The sequence below is a fragment of the Lagenorhynchus albirostris genome, chromosome 7 (assembly GCF_949774975.1).
Source record: "Lagenorhynchus albirostris chromosome 7, mLagAlb1.1, whole genome shotgun sequence".
NCBI classification, from domain to species: Eukaryota; Metazoa; Chordata; class Mammalia; order Artiodactyla; family Delphinidae; genus Lagenorhynchus; species Lagenorhynchus albirostris.
The window spans coordinates 43,928,311-43,954,219 of record NC_083101.1 but is presented as its reverse complement, the minus strand read 5'-3'; the positions used below and the strand labels follow the sequence as shown (position 1 = coordinate 43,954,219).

Genomic DNA, 25,909 nt, shown 5'->3' with positions numbered 1-25,909 from the left:
CGGTTGCTCCTAAGACAATGCTAGAGATGCTTTTCCCTCTCTGTTTGCCCCAACAAAAATAATAGATGTATATAATGTTTTTTAGGTACTTAAAATTTTTTTTTTCTCTTGCCCCATCTTTCATCTTCTACTTTCTGGGTCCCATCTCTATAGAAATCTTTTGGATATTTCTTCAGATAGTCAAATCTCCGTCACACGCCTATGTAAATAATATGCCTGCTTCTTCATATGCTAGCCTTATCCATATCTATTTTATACATATCTATTGACATCTCTTGATTCTTGATTCGGATTCTCTTTATTTTTCTTTATATTTTGTATCCCTCAGGATTACTTCACAGAAAACAGAAGTAATTCCAGTGATTTCAAGCAGGAAGAGATTTCATACAGGGAATTAGGAACTTAGAAAATTATTAGAAGGGCTGGAAGGGCAGAATTTAGGCTGCAGTTCCAGGCATGACTCCCTGAACTGGATAAGATGAATGGGCATGGTTTTTCATTGAGGAGTAATTTACATACAATTCACTTTTTAATGTGAATAATAAGTTTTGACAAATATATATAGTTGCATAACCAGCCATTATTTTCAAGGTATAAAACAGTTCCTTCATTCCCAAAACTTCTACCATGCCCCTGCTTCCTACCTCCTAGCCCCTGACAGCCACTAATCTGTTTCTGTTTAAGTAGTATTTTCTAGAATGTCATATAAATTGAATCAGATAGTGCATGATCTGTTGTGTCTGACTTCTTCCACTTAGCTTAATGCCTTCAAAATTCATTCATGTTGTTGCAGTTATTAGCAGTTCAACAGTTTTTATTACTAGGTAGTATTTCATTCTGTGAATATACCATAATTTGTTTACCCATTCACCAGTCGATGGACATCTGAATTGCTAACAGTTTTTGATGATTATGAATAAAGCTGCTGTGAGCCTTCAGGTGGAGTTCTTTGTGTGGACGTATGTCTTCACTTCTCTTGGGTAAATATCTGGCGGGGCGGGGGGGTATTGTTTCGTCATATGGTAAGAATTGTCAAACTGTTGTTCAAAGCAGCTGCACCATTTTGCGTTTCCATCAGCACTGTAAGAGAGCTTCAGTTTCTCCACATCATCAACTCTTGGTACTACCAGGCTTGTGAGTAGCGTCCTAGCCTAGGTTCCCTGATACCCACATCATTATCCCTCCCAGATTTGTTACTGGACAGCCAGCCCCATGCCTGTTTCCCTCTGGTAGAACAATGATATGCATATATTTGGGTCTACTAATCGGTGATGCCCAGGATGAAGACAACCTCCAGGGTTGAGCTGAACATGCTGATAGATACAGAGAGATCAGTGATCGTGGTCTTGACTTGACACTCGCTAGATTTTAAATAACGTACAAAAACAATGTTTTATGGTTCTCTCTCAGGCTTTTTGATCATTCCATGGAAGGATTTAAAAATTGGGAGTTCATGACCATTCACTGCTGGGGAGAACGAGCTGCTGGTGACTGGATCCTGGAAGTTTATGACACTCCCTCTCAGCTGAGGAACTTCAAGACTCCAGGTAGGAACTCCCTTTCTCTAATTTGATTTATTGCACAGAAAAATGATGGAGTATGTTCTGGCCAAGGAATGTGTTTCACATTCACATATCAATTTTATCCTTTATCATATGATCCTGTGCTTTGAGTTGTCTTCCTGTACTCCAATTCTCAAGATCACCATTAGAAAAGTAGTAATTTAAGGATACGAATTCAAGAATAAGTATTTAGATATAAGTACAAGATGAAACATGACAGCTATTCATTGATATTTCATAATATATGGTCCATATCTCTAACCAGCTTCCCTTACTTTCTTTGTCAATAAACAAGCCAGCCTTGTCCACCTACAATGGGTAAATTGCATGGTCATAAGAGGAGACAAGTTCCCTTGACTATCTTTTTTCTGAGTTTACTTTCAATTTAATTTTCAGTGCAGACAAGACATTGAGCCTGGCCTATGCCAGCTAAACTGGTTACCACTAAAGAGAATGCATGATAGGATTCTGCCCTTTGTGAGCCCAGGAGCTAAGTAAAGAGAAAACTTTCCTGATACGTAAAACATGGAAATGAATGATGTTAATAGAGTTCCTTTCAGGTGGTCTGACTCTGTTGCCGCACATGGCCTATTTCCCTCTTCTTGCTAACGTATGAACCTTGTTTGTAACATAAAATAAGGAAAAGTACAAATGCAGCATGAGATGGGAGGTTGAACAGTATTTTTGCAGCAGCCTGTGTTGCCTGTGATGGAGCCCTAAGTAGTACCTGGCTCAGTAACAGGTGATCTGTTTGATAACTACCCCAGCCTCCCACCCAGCTGTGGACCCATCTTCCATCGTCTAATAAGTTTATGCGTCTCAATGCTCTGTCCAGTCCATCTGCAGAAGGACCAGGCTTGAGGGCAGTTTTAGGACTGCCATCTAATTCTAAGTCCTCTCCTCATCACAGAATAATTTAACCCAACATTCTGTAATTAACTGTAAGGGTGTGATTCATTCGGATACCGTGGGTTGCATCGGGCAAAAGAAGCAAACAGCAGAACGCAGGCGTGAACCGTACATTTGCCGCTCTTTTGCCCACCAGTCAGGGAAAGTTACTCATTCTGAGAGATCCATTTATTTTCTGCACGCAGTTTAGCCATCTCTTTTCCCTTATTCCATGATGTGGTTCATCTGTGTTGCCACAGTGGTTCCATATTCAGGGAAATCAAAACCAGCATGGTGGCAAGGTCCCAATGAATCAGGATAAAAGTTGTGTGAAAGAGTATCTGGGTCCAGCTCACTTCCAGCATGCACCATGGATGTAATGGTTGCCAAGGTTTTATTCAGAAATCAGATATTTGCCAATAAGGCAGAGTTGATAGAAAACCTTCAGATAAACTAGACCCTGGTTTCTAGACAACCTTCACTTGTTCCTAATCTAGTTAGTTCCCAGGACCTTCCTCTCTCCTTCCCTCTTCTTTTCAGGCCAGGCTTACTGCTCATGCTGTGGAGATGTGCTGTGTCATGGCGCTCAGGGGCAATGGCAGGCATGGTGACTGGACTGGGCTGCCCTGACCAAAGGGCAGCTCCCAGGAGATCCATCAGCATGTGTCACTACAGGGCTGTTATATCTCAAGAGATCCCAGAGAAATAAACACTGTCCAAACGTGGCAGTTGTGTACCAACAGGGGTACAGCCTAGGGTACAGACATAAAGGGTGCATTATCTATTGATAATTTAAGACACTTATAAAAGTGACTCTTTGATAAAATGCTCCTCCCCACAAGCATAGACTGCCCCTAGGGGCATACTAATGGTAGACCTGGGGTTGGTGTGCAAGCATGAGAGGCCAACATAAATCTCCCTGCCCTCAAGGAGTTCAGAGTCTATCCAGAGTTTACTGTGATTATCTGTGTTAAAAGCTCTCTGCAGTATTCCAGATCATGTAGAGTTGTCCATTTCATATCACTGGCTTCTCCTTATACTGTTTAAATGTTTGCGTTTAACCCCAGTCACCTCCAGTCATCTTAGAGATGTTCTTTTGTGTCAGAAGAGAGATACCCTAATGCTATACAGCTTGGGGTCAAGAGGCTTTAATAGAAACACATGGTCTCCGGGTATCCTTTCTTCAACCAACCTTTCAGTTCGGAATTAGACACAACTTTGAAAAGGGACTTTTACTTTTCTCTGTGTGTTTGTGTGTTTCTATCATTGTTCCTATGGTGTACAGTCCTCTAATTAAATGAGGGGTTTCTTTAGTAAGCTACTCGAAATTCAGTTGGAGACATAGAATCTTCTAGCCCAATTAAATGGTAGAATCATTCCCAAGTATGGAGGTTCCTGGCTCTAAACTGAGTTTATATGTGTATATTATTTCTTCCCATTTGCTTATTATTAAAACACATACTAAGGATTTTTGGAGGCATTTTTGTTGTTGTTTTTGTTTCATTGCATATTAAATCTATCTTGGGTTTGCTGTCCTGGGCAGATTGCATCTAAGTGTTAGCAAGTAGAATGGATTTTTTCTCATTCTGCATTTACACTGCTATTTTTCACAAGATGTTGAAGTATCTATTGCAAAGTCTGCTATAGAATTTAGCAAATGGAAAAGTGATAGGGGAGGGAAAAAGTGACGGCCCAAATATGGCAGCGTTTGATGTGAATTGTGGCAGAGATCCTAAGGAAATAAAATTACATAATAAGTGAAAAATAAAGAGAGAAACTGCCCAGCGGGCTTATGATGTACTTCAGAAATGGCACCAAGGGAAATAATCAGTTATGAGTCAACACTCTTTAAACATTTACAAGGGTAAACTTTTAGATAAAATCATCTTAAGTTAAATGGACCAGGTTTTAGAGTAACTGACATAGTGTCCTTGTATTATGTGTTCCATGTGTGCACTTGAGAGATGCCATATGGAAAATAGGTTCTCTTTTGCATTGCTACCTAACGGCAGTCAGATTGGTCATTAATTTCAGGTAGTCATTCATTTCTTGACACTACTTGAAATTTTGAGACTGAACAACACCCTAATTATGAATAGGATAGCCATTAACAAGTGAGTCCAAAGAAAACCTGGCAGAGGTCAAACCAAATATAAACCAGTGTGCTGGCCCAATGCAGATGTCAGAAAACAATGAATGTGGCCCAGAATATGTTCATTTTTAAACTTCAAGTTCCTAAACTCCTAGAAATGGCAAGGAAGGCAGAATTATATAATAGTTTAAGAATGCAAGATTTGGATACATAATTTTTTTTAATTGAAGGATAATTGAAATATTCGTTTCAGGTGTACAACTATATGATTTGATATTTGTATATATTGTGAAATGATCACCACAGTAAGTCTAGTTAACATCCATCACCTCACATAGTTACAAAATTTTTTTTCTTGTGATGAGAATTTTTAAGATACACTGTTTTAACAACTTTGAAATATACAGTACACTACTATTAACTATACTCACCATGCTGTACATTACATCCTCAGGACTTATATGTTTTTTAACTGGAACTTTGTATCTTTTGACCCCCTTCACCTATTTCACCCACCCCTACCTACCCCCTGCCTTTGGCAACCACCAGTCTTCTGTGCATCTATGATTTCTGTCTTTTACTTTCTGTATTTTATTTTTTTAAGACTTCACATGTAAGTGAGATCATACAGTATTTGTCTTTCTGTCTGACTTCAACTTAGGAAGGTCCATCCATGTTTTCACACAAGGCAAGATTCCCTTTTTGTGGCCCAGTAATATTGTGTGTGTGTGTGTGTGTGTGTGTGAGTGTGTGTACACATGTATATACACATATATTTTCTTTACCCATTCATCCGTCAGTCGACATTTGGGTTGCTTCCTTGTTTTGGCTATTGTAAATAATGCTGCAGTGAACATGTGGGTACATGTAACTTTAAGAGTTAGTGTTTTTCTTTTGTTTTTCAGATAGATACCCAGAAGTGGAATTGCTGGATCATATGGTAGTTCTATTTTTAATTTTTTGAGGAACCTCCCTACTGTTTTCTATAGTGGCTGCACCAATTTACATTCCCCCCAACAGTGCACAAGGGTTCCCTTTTCTCCACATCCTCACCAATATTTGTTTTTTTGATAATAGTCATTCTAACAGGTGTAAGGTAATAGCTCATTGTGGTTTTGATTTGCATTTCCCTGATGATTAGTGATGCTGAGTGCCTTTTCATGTTGGCCATCTGTATGTATTCATTTGAAAAATGTTTATTTAGATCCTCTGCCCGTGTTTTAATCAGATTATTTTTCTGCTATTGAGTTGTGTGAGATCTTTACATATTTTGGATATTAACCCCTTACCAGATATATGATTTGCAAATAGTTTCCATAGGTTACCTTTTCATTTAGTTGATGGTTTCCTTTGCTGTGCAGAAGCTCTATAGTTTGATGTAGTCCCACTTATTTATTTTTGCATTTGTTCCCTTTGCTTTTGTCGTCAAATACAAAAAAATCATTCCCAAGATCAGTGTCAAGGAGTTTACCACCTAGGTTTTCTTCTAGAGGTTTTATGGTTTCGGGTCTTACATTCAAATCTTTAAGCCATTATGAGTTAGTTTTTTGTGTATGGTGTTAGATAGTGGTCCAGTTTTTCTAACACCATTTCTTGAAGACTGCCTTTTCCCCATTGTATATTCTTGGCTCCTTTGTCATAAATCAATTGACCCTGTATGTGTGGGTTTATTTCTGGGTTTGCTATTCTGTTTCATTCATTTATGTGTCTGTTTTTATGTCAATACCATACTGTTTCGATTATTATAGCTTTGTAGTATAGTTTGAAATCATAGCACATGATACCTCCAGATTTGTTCTTCTTCCTCAAGATTGCTTTGGCTATTTGGGGTGTTTTGTGGGTCCATAAAAATTTTAGGCTTGTTTGTTCTATTTCTGTGAAAAATGCCTTTGGAATTTTCCTAGGGATTACATTGAATCTGTAGATTGCTTTGGGTAGTATGGACATCTTTACAATATTCTTCTAATTTATGAGCATGGAATATCTTTCCATTTATTTGTGCCTTCAATTTATTTCATCAATTTCTTATAGTTTTCAGTGTACAGATCTCTCACTTTCTTGGTTAAATTTATTCCTAGGTATTTTATTCTTTTGATGCAGTTGTAAATAGGATTGCTTTCTTAATTTCTCTGGTAGTTCATCATTAGTGTAAAGAAATGCAACAGATTTCTGTATACTGATTTTGTATCTTGAAACTTTTCTGAATCTGTTGCTTAGTTCTAAGTTTTTTGGTGGAGTCTATATATAATAGTAACAGTTTTACCTCTTCCTTTCCAACTTGGATGCCTTTTCTTTTTCCTGCCTACATCCTTGTTCCTGATTTATTATGCTGATATATGTTCCCTCTATAACCACTTTGTTGAGAGTCTTTATCATAAATGGACGTTGGATTTTGTCAATGCTTTTTTGCATCTATTGAGATAATTACATGAGTTTTACCCTTCATTTTGTTACTGTGTCAAATCATATTGATTTACATATGCCGAAACATCCTTTCATCCCTGGAATAAATCCCATTTGATCATGATGTATGATCCTTTTAATGTATTGTTGCATTCAGTTTGTTAACATTTTGTCGAGGATTTTTGCATCTATGTTTATCAGGGATTTTCTTTTCTTGTGGAAACCTTGTCTGGTTTTGATATCAGGGTACTACTGGCCTCATAAAATGAGTTTGGACGTATTCCTTCCTATTCTATTTTTTGGAAGAGCTTGAGAAGGATTGGTATTAATTCTTCTTTAACTGTTTGGTAGAATTCACCAGTGAAGGTGTCTAATCCTGGACATTCCTTTGTTGGGAAGTTTTTGATTACTGATCCTTATAGTAATTGGTCTGTTCAGATCTTCAATTTCTTCACGATTCAGTCTTGGTAGAGTGTATGCTTCTAGGAATTTATCCATTTCTTATAGGTCCTCCAATTTGTTGGGTATAATTGCTGACAGTAGCCTTTTAAGATCCTTTGTAATTCTCTGGTATCAGTTAAAATGTCTCCTCTTTCATTTCTGATTTTGAGTCTTCTCTCTCTTCTTCTTGGTGAGGCTACCTAAAGGTTTGTCACTTTTGTTCAGAGTCCTAGGGGACCCATGAGCCTAAGCCACACTGGCCACCAGAGCCAGCAACCTAGAGGTGTCCCCTAGGTGCCAGCTGAGAGTACAAGCCCCTTTCTTGTTCGTACCAGCAAGCTGGAGCAGGCCAAGGGAGAACCAGATGGCTCCAGTGAGCCTCCATGTTAGGACAGTATTCAGCAGGCCCTTTTCTGTATGTTAAATTAGATGCCTGACCCTCGGCCAGTGCTTTAAGATAAGCAAATAAGCCTTTTTCATGGAAAGTCTGGGTGCTTTTCAGTCGACTGCCTCTGCACAGCACCCTGGAGTGAGAGTCCACGCAGGTGAGCTCTTTAAGAACTGCTCAGTTCACTACGGTCTTATGGGTCTTGTGGACCCAAGGCCCTTTGGGTTTCAAAGCTACATGGTTTGGGGGCTCATCTCTCAGGTGTCGGTCTTAAAAGTTTTGGTACCCAATGTGGTGCTCAAACCTTTCACTCCTCGGGGAGAAGCTGGGGGTTTTTGAGTCCCCTCTCGATTGTGGGTTGTAGCACTGGGGGGTGGGGTTTATGGTAAGATGCATCTAAGCCTCTCCTACCCATTTTGACCTGGGGTTTTCTTGTTTGCCTGATGCGTAGGAGCCACTCAGTTAGTTTGGGGGTTTTTTCCCAGAGGAAATTGTTCCATATGTGGCTACAGATTCAGCAAGTTTATGGAAAGCAGTGAATTCGGGATCTTCCTATATTACCATCTTAAATCAGAACCCCCAGATAGAGTTTGATATCAGTCTGTCCTCTTACTGCCCTTGGGAAAGTTACCAACCTCTGTGCCTCAGTTTCCTCATCTACATATTGGGAATACAAGTACCTATTTCCCAGTTGTTGAGACCACTGAATGGAATAAAACTTACTTAGCGTATAGTAAGCACTTATAGAAAATAAGCATCAATTTGATGGTGATTATAGTTGCTGATAGATGAATTAGCAGACACCTGAAATTCATCCCTCTCTGGGCTGTGACAGAGCCCAACCCTAACCTTGCCTGGATTCTCTCTATTAGGCCAAGGTGAGGAGGAGATCTAAGGTGGGGGGAGGGGTATCCTACCTTCCTGCCAGCATATTTCCACGTTTTTAATGGTTTTGTCTTAATAACTTTTATTTAAGATTCATATAAAAAAAGAACCAAATTAAGCTTAATGGCCAGGAGACAGTTGTTTTCTGTTCGTTTACTTTTTGCATTAAAGACTTTAGTTTTATAAAGCTAAGAAATAAATTTATAAATAAGGATTAACTAAAGCAAATGTTCCCTGAAAGCCTACATCCAAAGGAGGTAAAACACTTCCCTCACATCTCCAAGCACCCTTGACCAGAAAATGCTGTATGACAGCACTGCCTAGTAGAACATTCTGCCAGTGGTAGAAATGCTTCCTGTATCTGTGCTGTTCATCGTAGCAGCCACCAGCCACATATGGCTACTGAGTACTTGAAATGTGGTCTAACTGAGGAACTGAAGTTTTAAATTTTAGTTAATTTAAACGGAAACATCCAAATGGATCTAGTGGCTATCATTGGCCAGCACGTGTCTACAGGATAATGTAGTGATGTACTCTTAACATTTCAGGTGGAACAAAGTAGTTGTTTTCATCTTTTTTTGATAAACAAGTCAGATAATGCCAACAGTTTTTTTTAATTTATGTAAGACCTTTATACCTAGAAAAAGAAGGCCTTCTGTAAAATCCTGGGATTCTCTTAAATATCCATAATTTGAAACTCAGCCCTTGATCCAGAAATCTGAGATGTGTTTGTTTCTCACACACACACAAAATGCTGATTCAATTAAGGTGTATCCTACGTTTGGTGCTCAGTAAATACGTGGTATGTGAATTATTAAACAGTTAACTCTGCAAGCGTTGGAAAATGCATTTCTAGCCCTGTATCTGATGCAGTGATTCATATGAATCTGTTTCCCACAATTCTCCTACTCTTGCTTTTTCCTCAGTGAGAAGGAATTAAAGAAATTATGAAGCTGAAGAGGGAATGTTTGGTCATGATATGCTTTCATTGTTTCCCAAGGTAAATTGAAAGAATGGTCTTTGGTCCTCTATGGCACCTCCGTGCAGCCATACTCACCCACCAATGAGTTTCCTAAAGTGGAACGTGTCCGGTATAGCCGCGTTGAAGACCCCACTGATGACTATGGGACAGAGGATTATGCAGGTGAGCTGGCTTCCAATGGGGAGGCAGGCTAAGGAAAGAAAACTCATGCATCATTCCCCCAAAGAGATAAACCTCTACTCATATCCTGAGAGATTTTATTCCATCTTCCTTTCTATCCCTTAGATATTGGTATGTGTACATTCAAGTATTCAAATATTCATGTTTTTTTCTTCAAAGCTAAAATCACACTGTATATAGAACATTCATATTCTTTTTTTTTCCATTAAAGGTTATCATTAAGAGCATATTTCCCTGTTGTCAAGTATCCTTAGAACACATATTTAAAAGGCAGCATAATAGTCCATCCTGTTGTAATATATTTAATCCATAACCTGGGATGTGTAGTTTGCTTAGAGTTTTAGACTATTTTAAATAAGGTTTCAATGAATACCATTATCAGTTTTTGACTATATCTTTGACTATGTCTTTAAAATAGAGTTCTAAGAATTACTGCAGCAAAGGGAATCATCAGTTTTAGGGCTTGGATATGATTTGTCATGTTGCTTTCCAGACAAGATATACCAGTCTGCACTGTGACCACTGTGTGAGTGTTTACTACACTCATTCCTGCCAGCATTGAGTGGAAAGAAAAAAGTAAAAAAGAAAGAAAAGAACATGTTTAAATTTTTATAGCTTTGATTGCTAGTAAATCTAAACATTTTTTCCTTTGTGTTCTCTGAATGAAATATGTCTTTTACTCACTTTTCTATTCAAAGTGGCAGCAATTTTCTTATTTATAAAAACTCTTTGTATGTTAGTGACTCTCTCATTGTCTCATATTCGCTGAAAACATTTTCTCTGTTACCACTTGCTTCCGAAACGTACTTTTTGTTTTGTGTTGTTCTGAGAGAAAAAGAAAATTGGAGAGCAGAGTTTATCGTTTCAGATAACATTTGTAATTTCTTTTTTACAGAATGTTTCTTCTTTAAAATCTGCTAAATATTCACATGGATTATTTTTTTGTAATCTTTGATTTTTAATATATATTGTGAAGTTCTGTCTTTATTTTCCAAACAGACTAACATCAATAACTGAGTTGCCATCCTTTCTTTTATTAGTTTAGGATGTTTCCTTTATAACAGTATGGTAAGTTCTTATACCAGGTCTCTTCTGGTACCATCTTTTCCGATTTACCAATCTAATAATTCTTGATCCAGTAGCACCCACACTGTATTTTAATATCTGTTGAACGTCTACTTGTTGTTCTCATAGCAATTCTTAAATCCCCCTTTAAAAATCTCATTGAAATTTAGTTTGAATTTACATGCAATCTCATGGGAAGAACTGTTTTTACAATATAGAGTCTTTCCATCCAAAACATAGACCGTATCCCATTTTACTGAAATCTTTTGATTTTGTGTAGTGTTATTCTTGTTAGTGTTATTTCTGAGTATTTTAGGTCTTGTTGCTACTGTAGTGGAAAATATTCCATATTTTCTAACTATTATATGCTGGTATCAGGGATATCTGTTGGCTATTGTGTGTTTATCTATCTTACATCTGGCCATTTTGCTTAACTTTATTAATTTGTATGTTTTAGAGTTGATTTTCTGGGGCAGTTAGGTACTGTAGCCATATCATCTGCAAATTATTTTTTCTCTTTCCCAGTGTATTTCTGATTCCTGTCTTGTTGCATTGGCTACCACTTCCAGCAGCATTCAGTCCTTCTGGGCTATCATATATAACACTTAATGAACAAAGCTTCTCCTAATGGAGAACTGTTCGTAAATAGCAGTTTAACATACCTTTGGACAGGAACTTTTTTTTTCTTACAGCTCAGCTCTCTAAGATCCTTTTTCATTAATCACTTTAACAGAGTATTTTAAATAAATATGCATTTGGTTCCTTTCATTCTAAATAGGTGGTATCCCTGTGTCAATAATAAGCTTAGAGAATTCAGACCAATTGAGCTAACCAGAACTAGATTGTGTTCAGTTTTTGTCTTATTTTGCTTTGAGCTTATAACGTTACTACTGATGTTATAACCAGCAAACCATTCTGTCTTCTCTGATAGGAGAAAGTATATCTAAAAACATAAATAGAGTATAATAGTAATACATTACTATGTGCCTTATGGTATGTTTCCAATTCAAATTTTGGTAATGTTAAAATTCTGAACAGTTATATATCTTTGTGGTTTTTCTCACTACATCTCCAAAATGTCCACATTGGTGCTTGTGAGAGAACAAAGACAATTATTTCATTATTACCCAGAAACCTACAATGCTAAATTGCATCTGGGACAGTTTAAGATTATGAAAGAAACAGCACAGCATGTGAACTTGCCGTACACAGCTCTTTGGCACATATCAAGAATAAGTGGTTTGGGATGTTTTAATTGTAGAAATCATCCAGTGAAAATTTAGGGCCACCCATGATTCCTTTTCTTTGGAGCTGTGATTTTCACCTTCATTAAGAAGTCAGCCTCTCTAGAGGCACAGATGTCATTATCATAACCAGATCTCTGTACTGTTTCATTGAATTCCAGGGACTGTGGGACCCACAGCCGGGTGCACGTCAACCCTTACACAGCAGAGACACTCTCTCCTCATGTACCATAGCAGTCAGCTAAAATGTTCCAAGTTGCACTAGCTGTGGAATTTAAAGATCAGTTTTAAGGCTTTTGGGAAAATAGAGATAAACAGTGCTGTCAAATGACTCATGATTAATCAGAAATATACTTCAAGTCTGCAGCATTTTGAAATAACTCATTTCCATTCAGATCCAAAGGTCATGATTTACTACCCGTAAGTAGGAGACCTGGACTAAGAATAAGAAGCAGGACCTCTGTTGATCCCAACTCTCCTAGCCATATGATACTGGACGAGCCACTGTAACTCTTGGAAGATCGTTTTTATCTGTCAAATGACGGTGTTTGACTACTAGATTTTTCTCTAAGTCATTCCTCCCCACTTCTACCATTTTACGTTTCAATTCAGTAACTGTAGAACATAGTCCTACAATGACTAAAGGAGACCAAGTTTCAACAAAAGTAAGTCCTTTTTATTAAAATAAGTATGGCTTAAGACATTTGGCTCAAGACATTTCTGGTACCCTTGACTTACTTTTTGTGCATTTCATGCACCATGTTTATTGCTAGTTAAAATCATATGAGTTTTCAATGGGAAAGAGCTTCAAGATTATATGAGACCAAATCTCTCAAAATATGGCAAACAAGAAAAAAGGGAGTTAGTCAAGCAAGCAAAATATCTATAACTAGCCCATGTCATTAGAAAACTTTTCATCAATCACAAAGTAGCTCCATCCTTCTGGCATTTTTTTTTTCTGCCTGTGCAGAGAATACACAGCAAGAGAGAGATTAGGAACCTTCATCCCAGGTTTGGAATTCTTTAAGCTTGCTTGCATCTTTAAACTGTGTGTGTAGTTTTCTTTTGTTGAGCGGCCCATTGGCCTATGGGTAGGATGCAATTTTAAATCTATTATCTGCGCCTGAAGTACCTGCTTTGTAATCCAAAGTGAGATGCGGATAAAGTTGGCCAGATGCCATAATGACGTTTCTTGCTGGCTCCAGTATCTCAGAGGTGCTCAGTGGCTTTAATGACCTCGGATGAGAGAGACCATCTGGTCAGGGCATTGAATAACAACCCTTTTTTCCTTTCTGTCAACAGCTTAAATTCTCATTCTTCTATCCGACATTTTTATCATTATGCATATTTAATTGCCATCAGTTTTTTTCTAGTGGCTGCAGTGGCATTGTTCTTTTGAATTCTGAATTATTGTCTTCTCCCACAAGGCAACCATATGTGCGCTTTGAAGACCAGGCCCTGACTAGGATTTACATGCTTGATACTTAGGTAATTCAGGTTTTCCCCAAAAAAGTCAAGAGTTCACTCTGGGCTTACAGCCACATTGAACATTACTCCACCTCACTGCATTAGAAACTCTTGAAGAAAACTCTCACTGCCTAAGGGAGAAAAATACCTATTTATAATTCAAGGTAAAGCTTACCTGCTTTAAAATCATTTTTTCCAAGTGTTGTTCTGATTTCTTTTGGAAGGTCCCTGTGACCCTGAGTGCAGTGAGGTAGGCTGTGATGGGCCAGGACCGGACCACTGCAATGACTGTTTGCATTACTACTACAAGCTGAAAAACAACACCAGGTAAGAGAGAAGCCACATCAGACCCCCTGAAGCACGCCCCCTGGTGTTCCTGGGAGCTCCCACAGGGTCACCACAGGCAGTGTGTTCCATGTTCTCCCACCAGGACCAAAGCCCAGAAGAGATGCTGCTGCCCCCCGCCCCCCCGACCCCGTCCCAGCATTCAGAACGGTGAAACTGACACTGAATTACAAAACATCAAATGGACCTGTAGGCTAGGAAACTGCAAACGTCTTTTCTCACATTTCAAAGGATGATGGGGAGGGACTAGCTATGCACATGCCTGGTCTTCCCCTCTAGACCTTTCTATCCCGTTGATGTTTGATGCCACAGCTGCATTTGCCCTTCATGAAAATGCCAGTACACAAGCCAAATGGATGCTTGCCCGAATTCCCCGAAGTGTAAGCCCTTCATGTGGCAAAGCTGCTGGTCCCTGCACGTTCTCACTACTCCACTCTGGGCACTGAGGCGGGCCTGCTTGGACCCTGTGCTTCTGAGCCCCTGGCTTCTGACTCAAGCAGATATGTACCCACAGGGAGGGCCAGGGAACAGTGACTGCCCATCAGAGGCTGTGCTCTTCCAGGCGTGTCTCTCACATCCCTACCACCTCCCCCTCCTCTTTCAGGAGGAAACTCACAGGGAGCCAACTTGCAGTGCATCCATGCTCCAGTCACCCAGGCGTGGTCCTATTCCTCTCACATCCATGCTGGAGTTTCAATTCCTTAAAGCAAATATAAAATTAAATTTTTAAATGTCTAAAAAAATTTTTTTAATTAAAAAGAATAAATTCCTTAAAGGGAAAGCCCCTTGGCTACCTCAGCCCCTCTCATCATTAGCTCCTAGACTTAGCAAATGCCTGATGTTTAATTGGTACTCAGTAAGTACTTGTTAAATGAATACATAAAGCCCAGACCTTCAGTTATGGGCAAGCAAGGTAGTCATTTTTTTATCATAAACAACATAAATTTAAATTTTTTTTTTTTTTTTTTTTTTTTGGCCACACCGCACAGCTTGCAGGATCTCAGTTCCCCAACCAGGGACTGAACCCAGGCCACAGCAGTGAAAGCCCGGAATCCTAACCACTAGGGAACTCCCTAAATATATTTATATTAATTTAGACAGTAGCATACAACCACCATCACCCTCACCACCCATACACACAGGAGTCATATGACAAACACAACAATAGAAGTAACCCCTTATTAGGGCCTTTTTGCATAAAATCATGGTTTGCACATGTTTTCCCTTCAACCCAACAGCACAACCTTCTTGTTGAGACTCAGTTTCTAACCATCATCCCCTTTAAAGAGCTAGACCCGAACTGGAAGATGGTTTGGACCAAGACATGCCTTACTTGGTGGACTTGGTATTATGTAACTGCAGTGCTACGTCAGCACCCTACATAGGAGAAGGCTTTAACCAACAGAATTTGGCCCTTTGGATGTGGTGTTGCCATCGTGGTTCAAGAGGATTTTGAGAGTGAGGGCAGCTGTGTGCTCAGCACCTCACTCACTCAGGACTGAATCTCTGGTGACACTGCCCTTCCTTCTTATCATTCCACAACGCAGGGTCTGCGTCTCCAGCTGCCCCTCTGGCCACTACCACGCTGACAAGAAGCGATGCAGAAAGTGTGCCCCCAACTGCGAGTCCTGCTTTGGGAGCCATGGGGAGCAGTGCCTGTCCTGTAAATATGGATACTTCCTGAATGAGGAAACGAACAGTTGTGTCACTCACTGCCCTGATGGATCGTATCAGGACACCAGTGAGTCGATTCCAAAATTTGGTTTTTAGAGAGGAAATGTAAGGTTTTCACTTGATTGATCTTGGGAGGGATAGTCCTCCTCCATGAAATCTGGGCCTTAACATCAAACAGGATCTAGGCAGTTTCTAAGAGAACACTTTACAATTGTTTTGTGAAAATGAATTTGTAGAAAAATTTGCAAAAAAATAATTTATGTAAAAATGCCTATAACTAACTGAATCTGGGGATGAGCCCGAGGACCCCTTGAAGCAGTGACTTGCTAGGAGGACCCACAAGACTCAGTATATCATTGTACTCGTGAACTCACAATTATGACTTATTACAGTAAAAGGGTACAGAGTAAAATCAGCAAAGGGAAAAGGCACATGGGACAGAGTCTGGAGGAAACCAGGTGCAAGTTTTCAAGAGTTTTCATCCAATGGAGTGACACAGGATACGTTTCATTCCCCCAGCAACAGTTTGTGACAACATGTATGAAATGTCTCCATCTACCGGGGAACCTCCCTGGAGTCTCAGGACCCGGGGTTGTTGTTAGGGTCTGGTTATGAAGGCACCCTGTACCTGGCACATACCAAAATTCCAGACTCCTAGAAGGAAAGCTGGTATTCAACGCAAACCACATTGTTTGTACAAACTGTCTAGGCTCCATGAGCCACTCTTATCAGGGTGGCGGGAAACTTCATAAAATCCAACTTCCCAGATGTCAGCCATGGGCCAACCTTATAAGGATAGCAGCCGGGCCTGCCCTTTTCTGCGCACTACGCAAAGGAAGCAGGCCCCTATATGATATCGACAAGGTTAAAAATGAGACTTTCATGTAAATAGAGAATGGAAATATGTCAGTGACTTACCTAACCCATTAATGAGGAAACCTACAAGGTGATAAGTGGGTTCAAAGCCTATCAGGTATCTTAGTCCACCGGGAAAGGCAAAATGAGTTAGAGACAGAACTGAATAACATCCTGCATGGCAATACAGTTAGAATTTGGGGGGGTTATTTTTTCAAATGGACAGAAATCATTTGGAACTTTATCAAACAGAAATCTGTAAATTAGCATGTGGCTTCACAGAATGTGGGCTCTAATCAAATGTCATTAGTGAACAAAGGTACATTGCCTGGAGAATGCCATAATCCTTGGGTACATCTCTTTTTGATAGTGTTCTGGTATGGCCCTGACTGACAAGGGCTGCAGGTATCTTTTGCTGTATTTCTGAGCTCTGGATAATTTGTCTGAACAAGAGATTTAAAAAAAAAAAACAAACAAACAGGAAAGAATTTTGAAGTGGATACTTTTGCTATTTAACAAGTCAAATTCACTCTTCATTCAAAAGCAGGCTTTTCTCTATGAGGGAGATGGGGCTCTTGGCTTACCCTTTAGAGCAATGGGGATGGGTTCCCCAGTAGTTTTTATTTTCCCCAAAATTTGGAACATAAGCTGCAATGTGACGAAGAAAGGGAAAAATGAGAATGGGGAGGGGACATAAGGGATCAGAAGTAAGTAGTATTCCTTAAAGAAAAAATTCAAAATTCAATCAGGAAGGCTGAGCCCTGGAAAAGATGCCAGGAGAGGTCCCAAGCCACCACCACCCTCCCGGACCCCAGGAGTGGTCATGAGCTGCCTAAGCCACCATGGTGTACTCCGGGGGCGCACCTGAGCTGCCACCGCCACCAAGAACGCCAGGAATGGCACCAGCCATCACATCTGCATACCCCACATTAAGGGGCTAATGATCAGCACATGCTGAGGAAAGAGGCAACAGGCATCTCTACTAAAAACAGCCCTCGCACCAAATATATTAAACCCACACAAGCTACACAGGGATGCCCCCACATATAAATAGCCCTCCAAGACCACAGTAGATAATTGTTTCTCCTAAACTCACAGAGTGAGAGAAATATAAGTAAAATAAAGTAGGGGAGGAACCATTCCCAGTTAAAAGACCAAGAGAATTCCCCTGAAAGAACAAACAATGAAACAGACCTCTTCAGTCTAATAGACACCAATTTCAAAAAGGAGATAATGAAAATACTGAAGGAATTAAGAAAGGCTATCAGCAGGAATGCAGAATACTGTAAAAACGAATTAGAAACTATAAATAGGAACCAAGAAAAATTAGAAAACTCATTTGCAGAGACAAAACTGAGCTAAAGGCATGAACAGCAGAATGAATAATGCAGAAGAATGAGTAAGTGACCTGGAAGATAGAATAATGGAAATCACCCAATCAGGACAGCAGACAGAAAGCCAAATGAAGAAAAATAAATGAAAGCAATATAAGAGACCTATGGGATAATATACAGCATGCCAATCTATGCATAATAGGGATTCCAGAAGGGGAAGAAAGAGAAAAGGGGATCAAAAATGTAATTGTGAAGAAATTATGGCTGAAAACTTCCCAAACCTAAAAAAAGAAACAGATATCCAGGTACAGGAAGCACAGAGGGTCCGAAACAAGATAAGCCCAAACAGACCTACACCAAGACATATTATAATAAAAATGGCAAAAGTTAAAGAGAGGATTGTAAAGGCAGCAAGAGAAAAACAAAGAGTTAATTACAAGGGAACCCCCATAAGGCTATCAGCTGATTTCTCTAAAGAAACATTGCAGGCCAGAAGGGAGTGGCAAGATACATTCAAAGTCCTGAAAGGGAAAAATCTGCAACCTAGCACACTCTACCCAGCAAGATTATCATTTAGAAAAGAAGGAGAGAGAAAGAATTTCTCAGACAAGCAAAAACTAAAGAATACAGCAGTACTAAACTGATCCCAAAAGAAATATTGAAAGGTCTTCTCTAAATAGAAAAGAACTAAAACTCTGTAGGAAAGAGAAAATCACAACTGGAAAGTAAATCACTTAAATAAGCCAGACACAGATTTTTTTAAAAATCAAAGAATTTCTGTGAAAGTGATGATAACCATAATGAACAGCAGAAGGATGAAGATGTAAAAGAAGACATCAAAATCATAAAATGAGGGCTTCCCTGGTGGTGCAGTGGTTGGGAGTAGGCCTGCCGATGCAGGGGACACGGGTTTGTGCCCCGGTCCGGGAGGATCCCGCGTGCCGCGGAGCGGCTGGGCCCATGAGCCGTGGCCGCTGGGCCTGCGCGTCCGGAGCCTGTGCTCCGCAACGGGAGAGGCCGCAGCAGTGAGAGGCCCGCGTACCACAAAAAAAAAAAAAAAAAAAAAAATCATAAAATGAGGGGAAGGAGAGTAAAAAATGTAGATTTTTTTCCTCCTATAATGTGTTTGAGCCTATATGACTCCCAGTCTAAGGCAAGTAGGTATAGGAAGGGGTTAACATACTTGAAAAACAGGCTAAGCACAAATCAAAAACGTACAGTAGATTCACAAAAGCCAAAAAGAAGAGAACATAAGTATAATACAAAAGAAAATTATCAAACCACAAAAGGAAAAACAAAAAGGGACAAAAAAGAAATATAAAGTCAATGGGAAAACAAGGTTTAAAATGGATACATTTAAAATGGATACATACAAGGTTTAAAATGGTTACATACAAGGTTTAAAATACATTTAAAATGGATACATACAAGGTTTAAAATGAATACATATCTATCAATAATTACCTTAAATGTCAATGGACTAAATGCTCCAATCAAAAGACAGAGTGGCAGATTGGATAAAAAACAAGAGCCTACAATATGCCACCTACAAGAGATCCACTTTAGGGCAAAGGACACACATAAATTGAAAGTGAAGAGATAGGAAAAGATATTTAATGGAAATGACAAGAAAACAGGGGTCACAATACTCATATCAGTCAAAATAGATGTTAAAACAAAGGCCATAAAGAAAGATAAAGAAGGACACTATATAATGATAAAAGGACCAATACAAGTAGAGGATGGAACACTTGTCAACATATATGCATCTAATATAGGAGTACACAAATACATAAAACAAATACTAACACACATAAAAGGAGAAACTGACAGGAATACAATAATAGTAGGAGACTTTAACATCCCACTCACATCAATGGACAGATCTTCTAGACAGAGAATCAATAAGGCAACCGAGATCCTAAATGATACAATAGAACATTTAGACTTAATTGATATTTTCAGGACATTACATTCAAAAAAAACCAGAATACACATTATTTTCAAGTACACACAGAACATTCTCTAGGATTGACTACATCCTAGGGCACAAAACAAGACTCAACAAATTTAACAGTATAGAAATTATCTCAAGCATCTTTTCTGACCACAATGGCATGAAATTAACCACAGGAAAAGAAATCAGAGAAAAATGATGAAATGGAGACTAAGCAACATGCTACTAAAAAACTAACGGGTCGGGACTTCCCTGGTGGCGCAGTGGTTAAGAATCCGCCTGCCAATGCAGGGGACATGGGTTCGAGCCCTGGTCCGGGAAGATCCGACATGCTGCAGAGCAACTGAGCCCGTGCACCACAGCTAGTGAGCCTGCACTCTAGAACCCGTGAGCCACAACTACTGAGCGAGTGTGCTACACCTACTAAAGCCTGCGCGCCTAGAGCCTGGGCTCCACAACAAGAGAAACCACTGCAATAAGCCCGCACACCGCAATGAAGAGTAGCCCCCACTCACGGCAACTAGAGAAAACCCACATGCAGTAACAAAGACCCAACGCAGCCAAAAATAAATAATTAAAAAACAAAAAACTAATGGGTCAACGATGAAATCAAAGAGGAAATTTTAAAATACCTTGAAACAAATGACGATAAAAACAACCACACAAAATCTATAGGATGCAACAAAAGCAGTTCTTAAAATTCATAACAACACACACCTTCCTCAAAAAACAAGAAAAATCTCAAACAACCTAACCCACCACTTAAAAGAATCAGGAAAGGAAGAACAAATAAAACCTAAAGTCAGCAGAAGGAAGTAAATAATAAAGATCAGAGAGGAAATAAATGAAATAGAGATTAAAAAAATAATAGAAAAAGATCAATAAAACCAAGAGCTGGTTCTTTGAAAGGATAAACAAGACTGACAAACTTCTGGCCAGGCTCATGAAGAAGAAAAGACAGAGAACCCAAATAAACAAAATAAGAAATGAAAAATGAGACGCAATAACTGATGTTGCAAAAATACAAAAAATCATAAGGCAATACTATGAACAATTATATGCCAACAAGTTCTACAACCTACAAGAAATGGACAACTTCCTAGAAACACAGAGCTCACCAAAATTGAATCAAGAAGTAGATAATTTAAACAGACTGATCACTAGAAGTGCAATAGAATCTGTAATCTAAAAACTGCCTACAAACAAAAGTCCAGGACAGATGGCTTCACAGGTGAATTCTACCAAACATACAAAGAAGAATTTAATACCGATCCTTCTCAAACGCTTCCAAAAAAACTGAAGAGGAGGGAACACTCCCAGAGATATTCTATGAAGTCACCATCACCATGATACCAATAAAAGACAAAGGCACTGCCAAAAATGAAAATTACAGGCCAATATCTTTGATTAATATAGATGCAAAAATTTTCAACAAAATATTAGCAAAACAAATCAAGTAACACATAAAAAAGATCATACACCATGACCAAGTGGGATTCATCCCAAATTCACAAGGATGGTTCAACACACACAAATCAGTGTGATGCACCACATAAATAAAAGACAAAAAACACAAGATCATCTCAGTATATGCAGAAAAGGCTTTTGACAAAATTCAACACCCATTTCTGATAAAAACTCTCCAGAGAGTAGGCACAAAGGGAACCTACCTCAACATAATAAAGGCCATGTATGACAAACGTACAGCTAACATCATACTCAATGGTGAAAAGCTGAAAGCATTTCCTCTAAAATCAGGAACAATTCAAGGATTACCACTCTCACCACTTTTATTCAACCCAGTTTTGGAAGTCCTAGCCATGGCAATCATAGAAGAAAAAAATAAATAAAAGGAATCCAAATTGGAGAAGAAGTAAAACTGTCACTGTTTGCAGATGACATGATACCATACCTAGAAAATCCTAAAGATGCTACCAGAAAACTACTAGAGCTCATCAGTGAATTTGGTAAAGTTGCAGGATACAAAATTAATACACAGAAATCTGTTGCATTTCTATACACTAACAATGAAAGATAAGAAAAATAAATTAAAGGAACAATCCCATTTACCATCACATCAAAAAGAATAAAATATCTAGGAATAAAACTACCTAAGGAGGCAAAAGACCTGTACTCAGAAAACTATAAGACACTGATGAAAGAAATCGAAGATGACACAAACAGATGGAAAGATATAGCATGTTCTTGGATTGGAAGAATCAATATTGCCAAAATGACTACACTACCCAAGGCAATCTACAGATTCAATGCAATCCCTATCAAATTACCAATGGCATTTTTCACAGAACTAGAACAGAAAATTTTACAATTTGTATGGAAACACAAAAGACCCCAAATAGCCAAAGCAATCTTGAGAAAGAAAAACGGAGCAGGAGGAATCAGGATTTCTGACTTCAGACTATACAGCAAGTCTACAGTAATCAAGCCAGTATGGTACTGGCACAAAAACAGAAATATAGACCAATGGAACAGGATAGAAAACCCAGAGAAAACCCAGAGATAAACCCATGGACCTATGGTCACCTTATCTTTGACAAAGGAGGCAAGAATATACAATGGAGAAAAGACAGGCTTTTCAATAAGTGGTGCTGGGAAAACTGGACAGCTACATGTAAAAGAATGAAATTAGAACACTTGCTAACACCGTACATGAAAATAAACTCCAAATGGATTAAAGACCTGAATGTAAGGCCAGACAGTATAAAACTCTTAGAGGAAAACAAAGGCAGAACACTCTTTGACATAAATCTCAGCAATATCTTTCTGGATCCATCTCCTAGAGTAACAGAAATAAAAACAAACACAAACAAATGGGACCTAATTAAACTCAAAAGCTTTTGTGCAGCAAAGGAAACCATAAACAAACTGAAAAGACAACCCATAGAATGGGAGAAATATCTGTAAATGATGTGACCATAAGGGAATGGTCTCCAAAATTTACAGTTCATGCAGCTCAATATCAAAAAAACAAACAACCCAATCAAAAAATGGGCAGAAGACCTAAATAGACATTTCTCCAAAGAAGACATACAGATGGCCAAGAGGCACATGAAAAGATGCTCAACATCACTAGTAATTAGAAAGATGCAAATCAAAACGACCATGAGATATCACTCCACACCCGTCAGAATGACCATCATCAAAAAGTCTACAAACAATGCTGGCAAGGGTGTGGAGAAAAGGGAACCCTCCTGCACTGTTGGTAGGAATGTAACTTGGTACAGCCACTATAGAGAACAGTATGGAAGTTCCTTAAGAAACTAGAAATAGAGCTACCATATGATCCAACAATCCCACTCCTGCATATATACCGAGAAAACCATGCTTCAAAAAGATACATGCACCCCAATGTTCACTGCAGCACTATTTACAATAGCCAAGACATGGAAGTAACCTAAATGTCCGTCAACAGATGAATCGATAAAGAAGATGTGGTACATATATACAGTGGACTATTACTCAGCCATAAAAAAGAATGAAATAATGCCATTTTCAGCAACATGGATGGACCTGGAGATTGTCATACTGAGTGAAGTAAGTCAGACAGAAAAAGACAAATATCATATGATATCACTTACATGCAGAATCTTTTTTTAAAAATGATACAAATGAACCTTTTTACAGAACAGAAACAGACTCACAGACTTAGAGAACGAACTTATGGTTACTGGGGGAAGAGTGGGCGGGGGGAGGGACAGAGTGTGAGTTTGGGATTGACATGCACACAGTGCTATATTTAAAATAGATAACCAGCAAGGACCTACTGTACAGCACAGGGAACTCTGCTCAATATTCTGTAATAAGCTAAATGGGAAAAGAATTTGAAAAAGGATAGATACCTGTATATGTATAACTGAATCACTTTGCTGTACACCGGAGACTAACACAACATTGTTAATCAACTATACTCCAATATAAATATAAATAAAATATAAATATAACAATATAAAATAAAAATTTTAAGGGGAGGTGGAATATAATAAAAGGTATTTATGACAAACCCAAGCCAAGATAATACTCAGCTGTGAAAAGATGAAAGCCTCCCTGCTAAAATCTGGAGAAGGACAGAGATGCCCACTCTCATCTCTTCTATTCAGCATAGTATTGGAAGTCCTAGCCACAGCAATCAGATAAGAAAAAGAAATAAAAGGTATTCAAATTGGAAGGGAAGAGGTAAAGTTGTCGTTATATGCTATATGTTATATGACAATGATTACATATATAGAAAGCCCTAAAGACTCCACAAAAAACTACTAGAACTGATAAACGAATTCAGCAAGGTAGCAGGATACAAGATTAACATACAGAAACCAGTTGCATTTCTTTACACCAACAATGAATATCAGAAGGGGAATGTAAAAAACCAATATCTTTCAAAATTGCACCCCCGAAAATAAAAGATTTAGGAATAAACCTGACCAAGGAGGTGAAAGACCTATATGCTGAGAACTATAAAACATGTAATAAAGGAAAGTGAAGATGATCCAAAGAAATGTAAAGATATTCCATGCTCTTGGATTGGAAGAATTAGTGTTGTTAAAATGGCCATACTACCCAAAGCAGTCTACAGATTTAATGTGATCCCTATCAAATTACCCATGAATTTCTCCACAGAACTAAAACAAATAATCCTAAAATTCATAAGAAACTATAAAAGACCCAGAATTGCCAAAGCAATCCTGAAGAAAAGAACAAAGCAGGAGTCATAACCCTCCCAGACTTCAGACAATACTACAAAGCTACAGTAATCAAAACAGCATGGTATTGGCACAAAACAGACATATGGATCAATGGAACAGAATAGAGAGCCCAGAAATAAAGCCACACATCTACAGTAAATTAATCTTCAACAACAGAGACACAAATATACAATGGGAAAAAAAACGGTCTCTTTACTAAGTGGTGTTGGGAGTGTTAGACAGCTGCATGTAAATCAATGACGTTAGAACACACTCTCACACCATACACAAAGATAAACTCAAAATGGCTTAAAAACTTAAACATAAGACATGACACCATAAAACTCCTAGAAGAGATCACAGGCAAAACATTCTCTAACATAAATCATATCACTGCTTTCTTTGGTCTCTCAAGGCAGTAGAAATAAAAACAAAAATAAACAAATGAGACCTATCAAACTTCCAACCTTTTGCACAGCAAAGGAAACCATAAACAAAATGAAAAGACGACGTATGGAATGAGAAAAAATATTTGCAAATCATGCGACAGACAAGGGCTTAATTTCCAAAATATAAGAACAGCTCATATAACTCAACAACGAGAAAAACAGATAACCCAATCGAAAAATGTGCAGAAGACCTAAATAGACATTTCTCCAAGGAAGACATACAGATGGCCAATAGGCAAATGAAAAAATGCTCAACCATTGCTAGTTATTAGAGAAATGCAAATCAAAACTACAATGAGGTACCACCTCACATCAATCAGAATGGCCATCATTAAAAAGTCTACAAATAACAAATGCTGGAGAGGGTGTAGAGAAAAGGGAACCCTCCTACATTGTTAATGGGAATATAAGTTGGTGCAGCCACTGTGGAAGACAGTGTGGTGGTTCCTCAGAAAACTGAAAATAGAACAACCATATGATCCAGCAGTCTCACTCCTGTGCACATATCCAGACAAAACTATAATTCAAAAAGATACACACACCCCTATGTTCATAGCAGCCCTGTTCACAATAGCCAAGACATAATGTCCATAGATAGATGAATGGATCAAGAAGATGTGTGTGTGTATACACACACACACACACACACACAATAGAATACTACTCAGAGCCATAAAAAAGAATGCCATTTGCAGCAACATGGATGTAAGTAGAGAATATCATGCTAAGTGAAATAAGTCAGAAAGAGAAAGACAAATACCATATGTATCACTTATATGTGGAATCTAAAATATGACACAAATGAACCTGAACCTATCTATGAAACAGAAACAGAAATCGGAAACATAGAGAACAAACTGGTGCTTGCCAAGGGGGAGCGATGGAGTGGGAGGTTGGGGTTAGCAGATGTAAGCTTTTCTATATAGAATGGATAACAACAAGGTCCTACTGTATAGCACAGGGAACTATATTCAATATCCTATGATAAACCATAATGG

The 25,909-nt window shown here is 38.6% G+C and overlaps 1 protein-coding gene across 1 annotated transcript in view; it reads left to right on the top strand.

The window, feature by feature from the left end:
- The window catches only part of PCSK5 (proprotein convertase subtilisin/kexin type 5), a 316,125-nt gene that overhangs the window by 277,905 nt on the left and 12,311 nt on the right, over positions 1–25,909 (top strand). The window contains exons 13-16 of the mRNA XM_060154957.1: positions 1,411–1,547; positions 9,660–9,803; positions 13,822–13,924; positions 15,490–15,683. Coding sequence (XP_060010940.1) covers positions 1,411–1,547; positions 9,660–9,803; positions 13,822–13,924; positions 15,490–15,683 — 578 coding nt within the window. The remainder of the gene's footprint in view (positions 1–1,410; positions 1,548–9,659; positions 9,804–13,821; positions 13,925–15,489; positions 15,684–25,909) is intronic.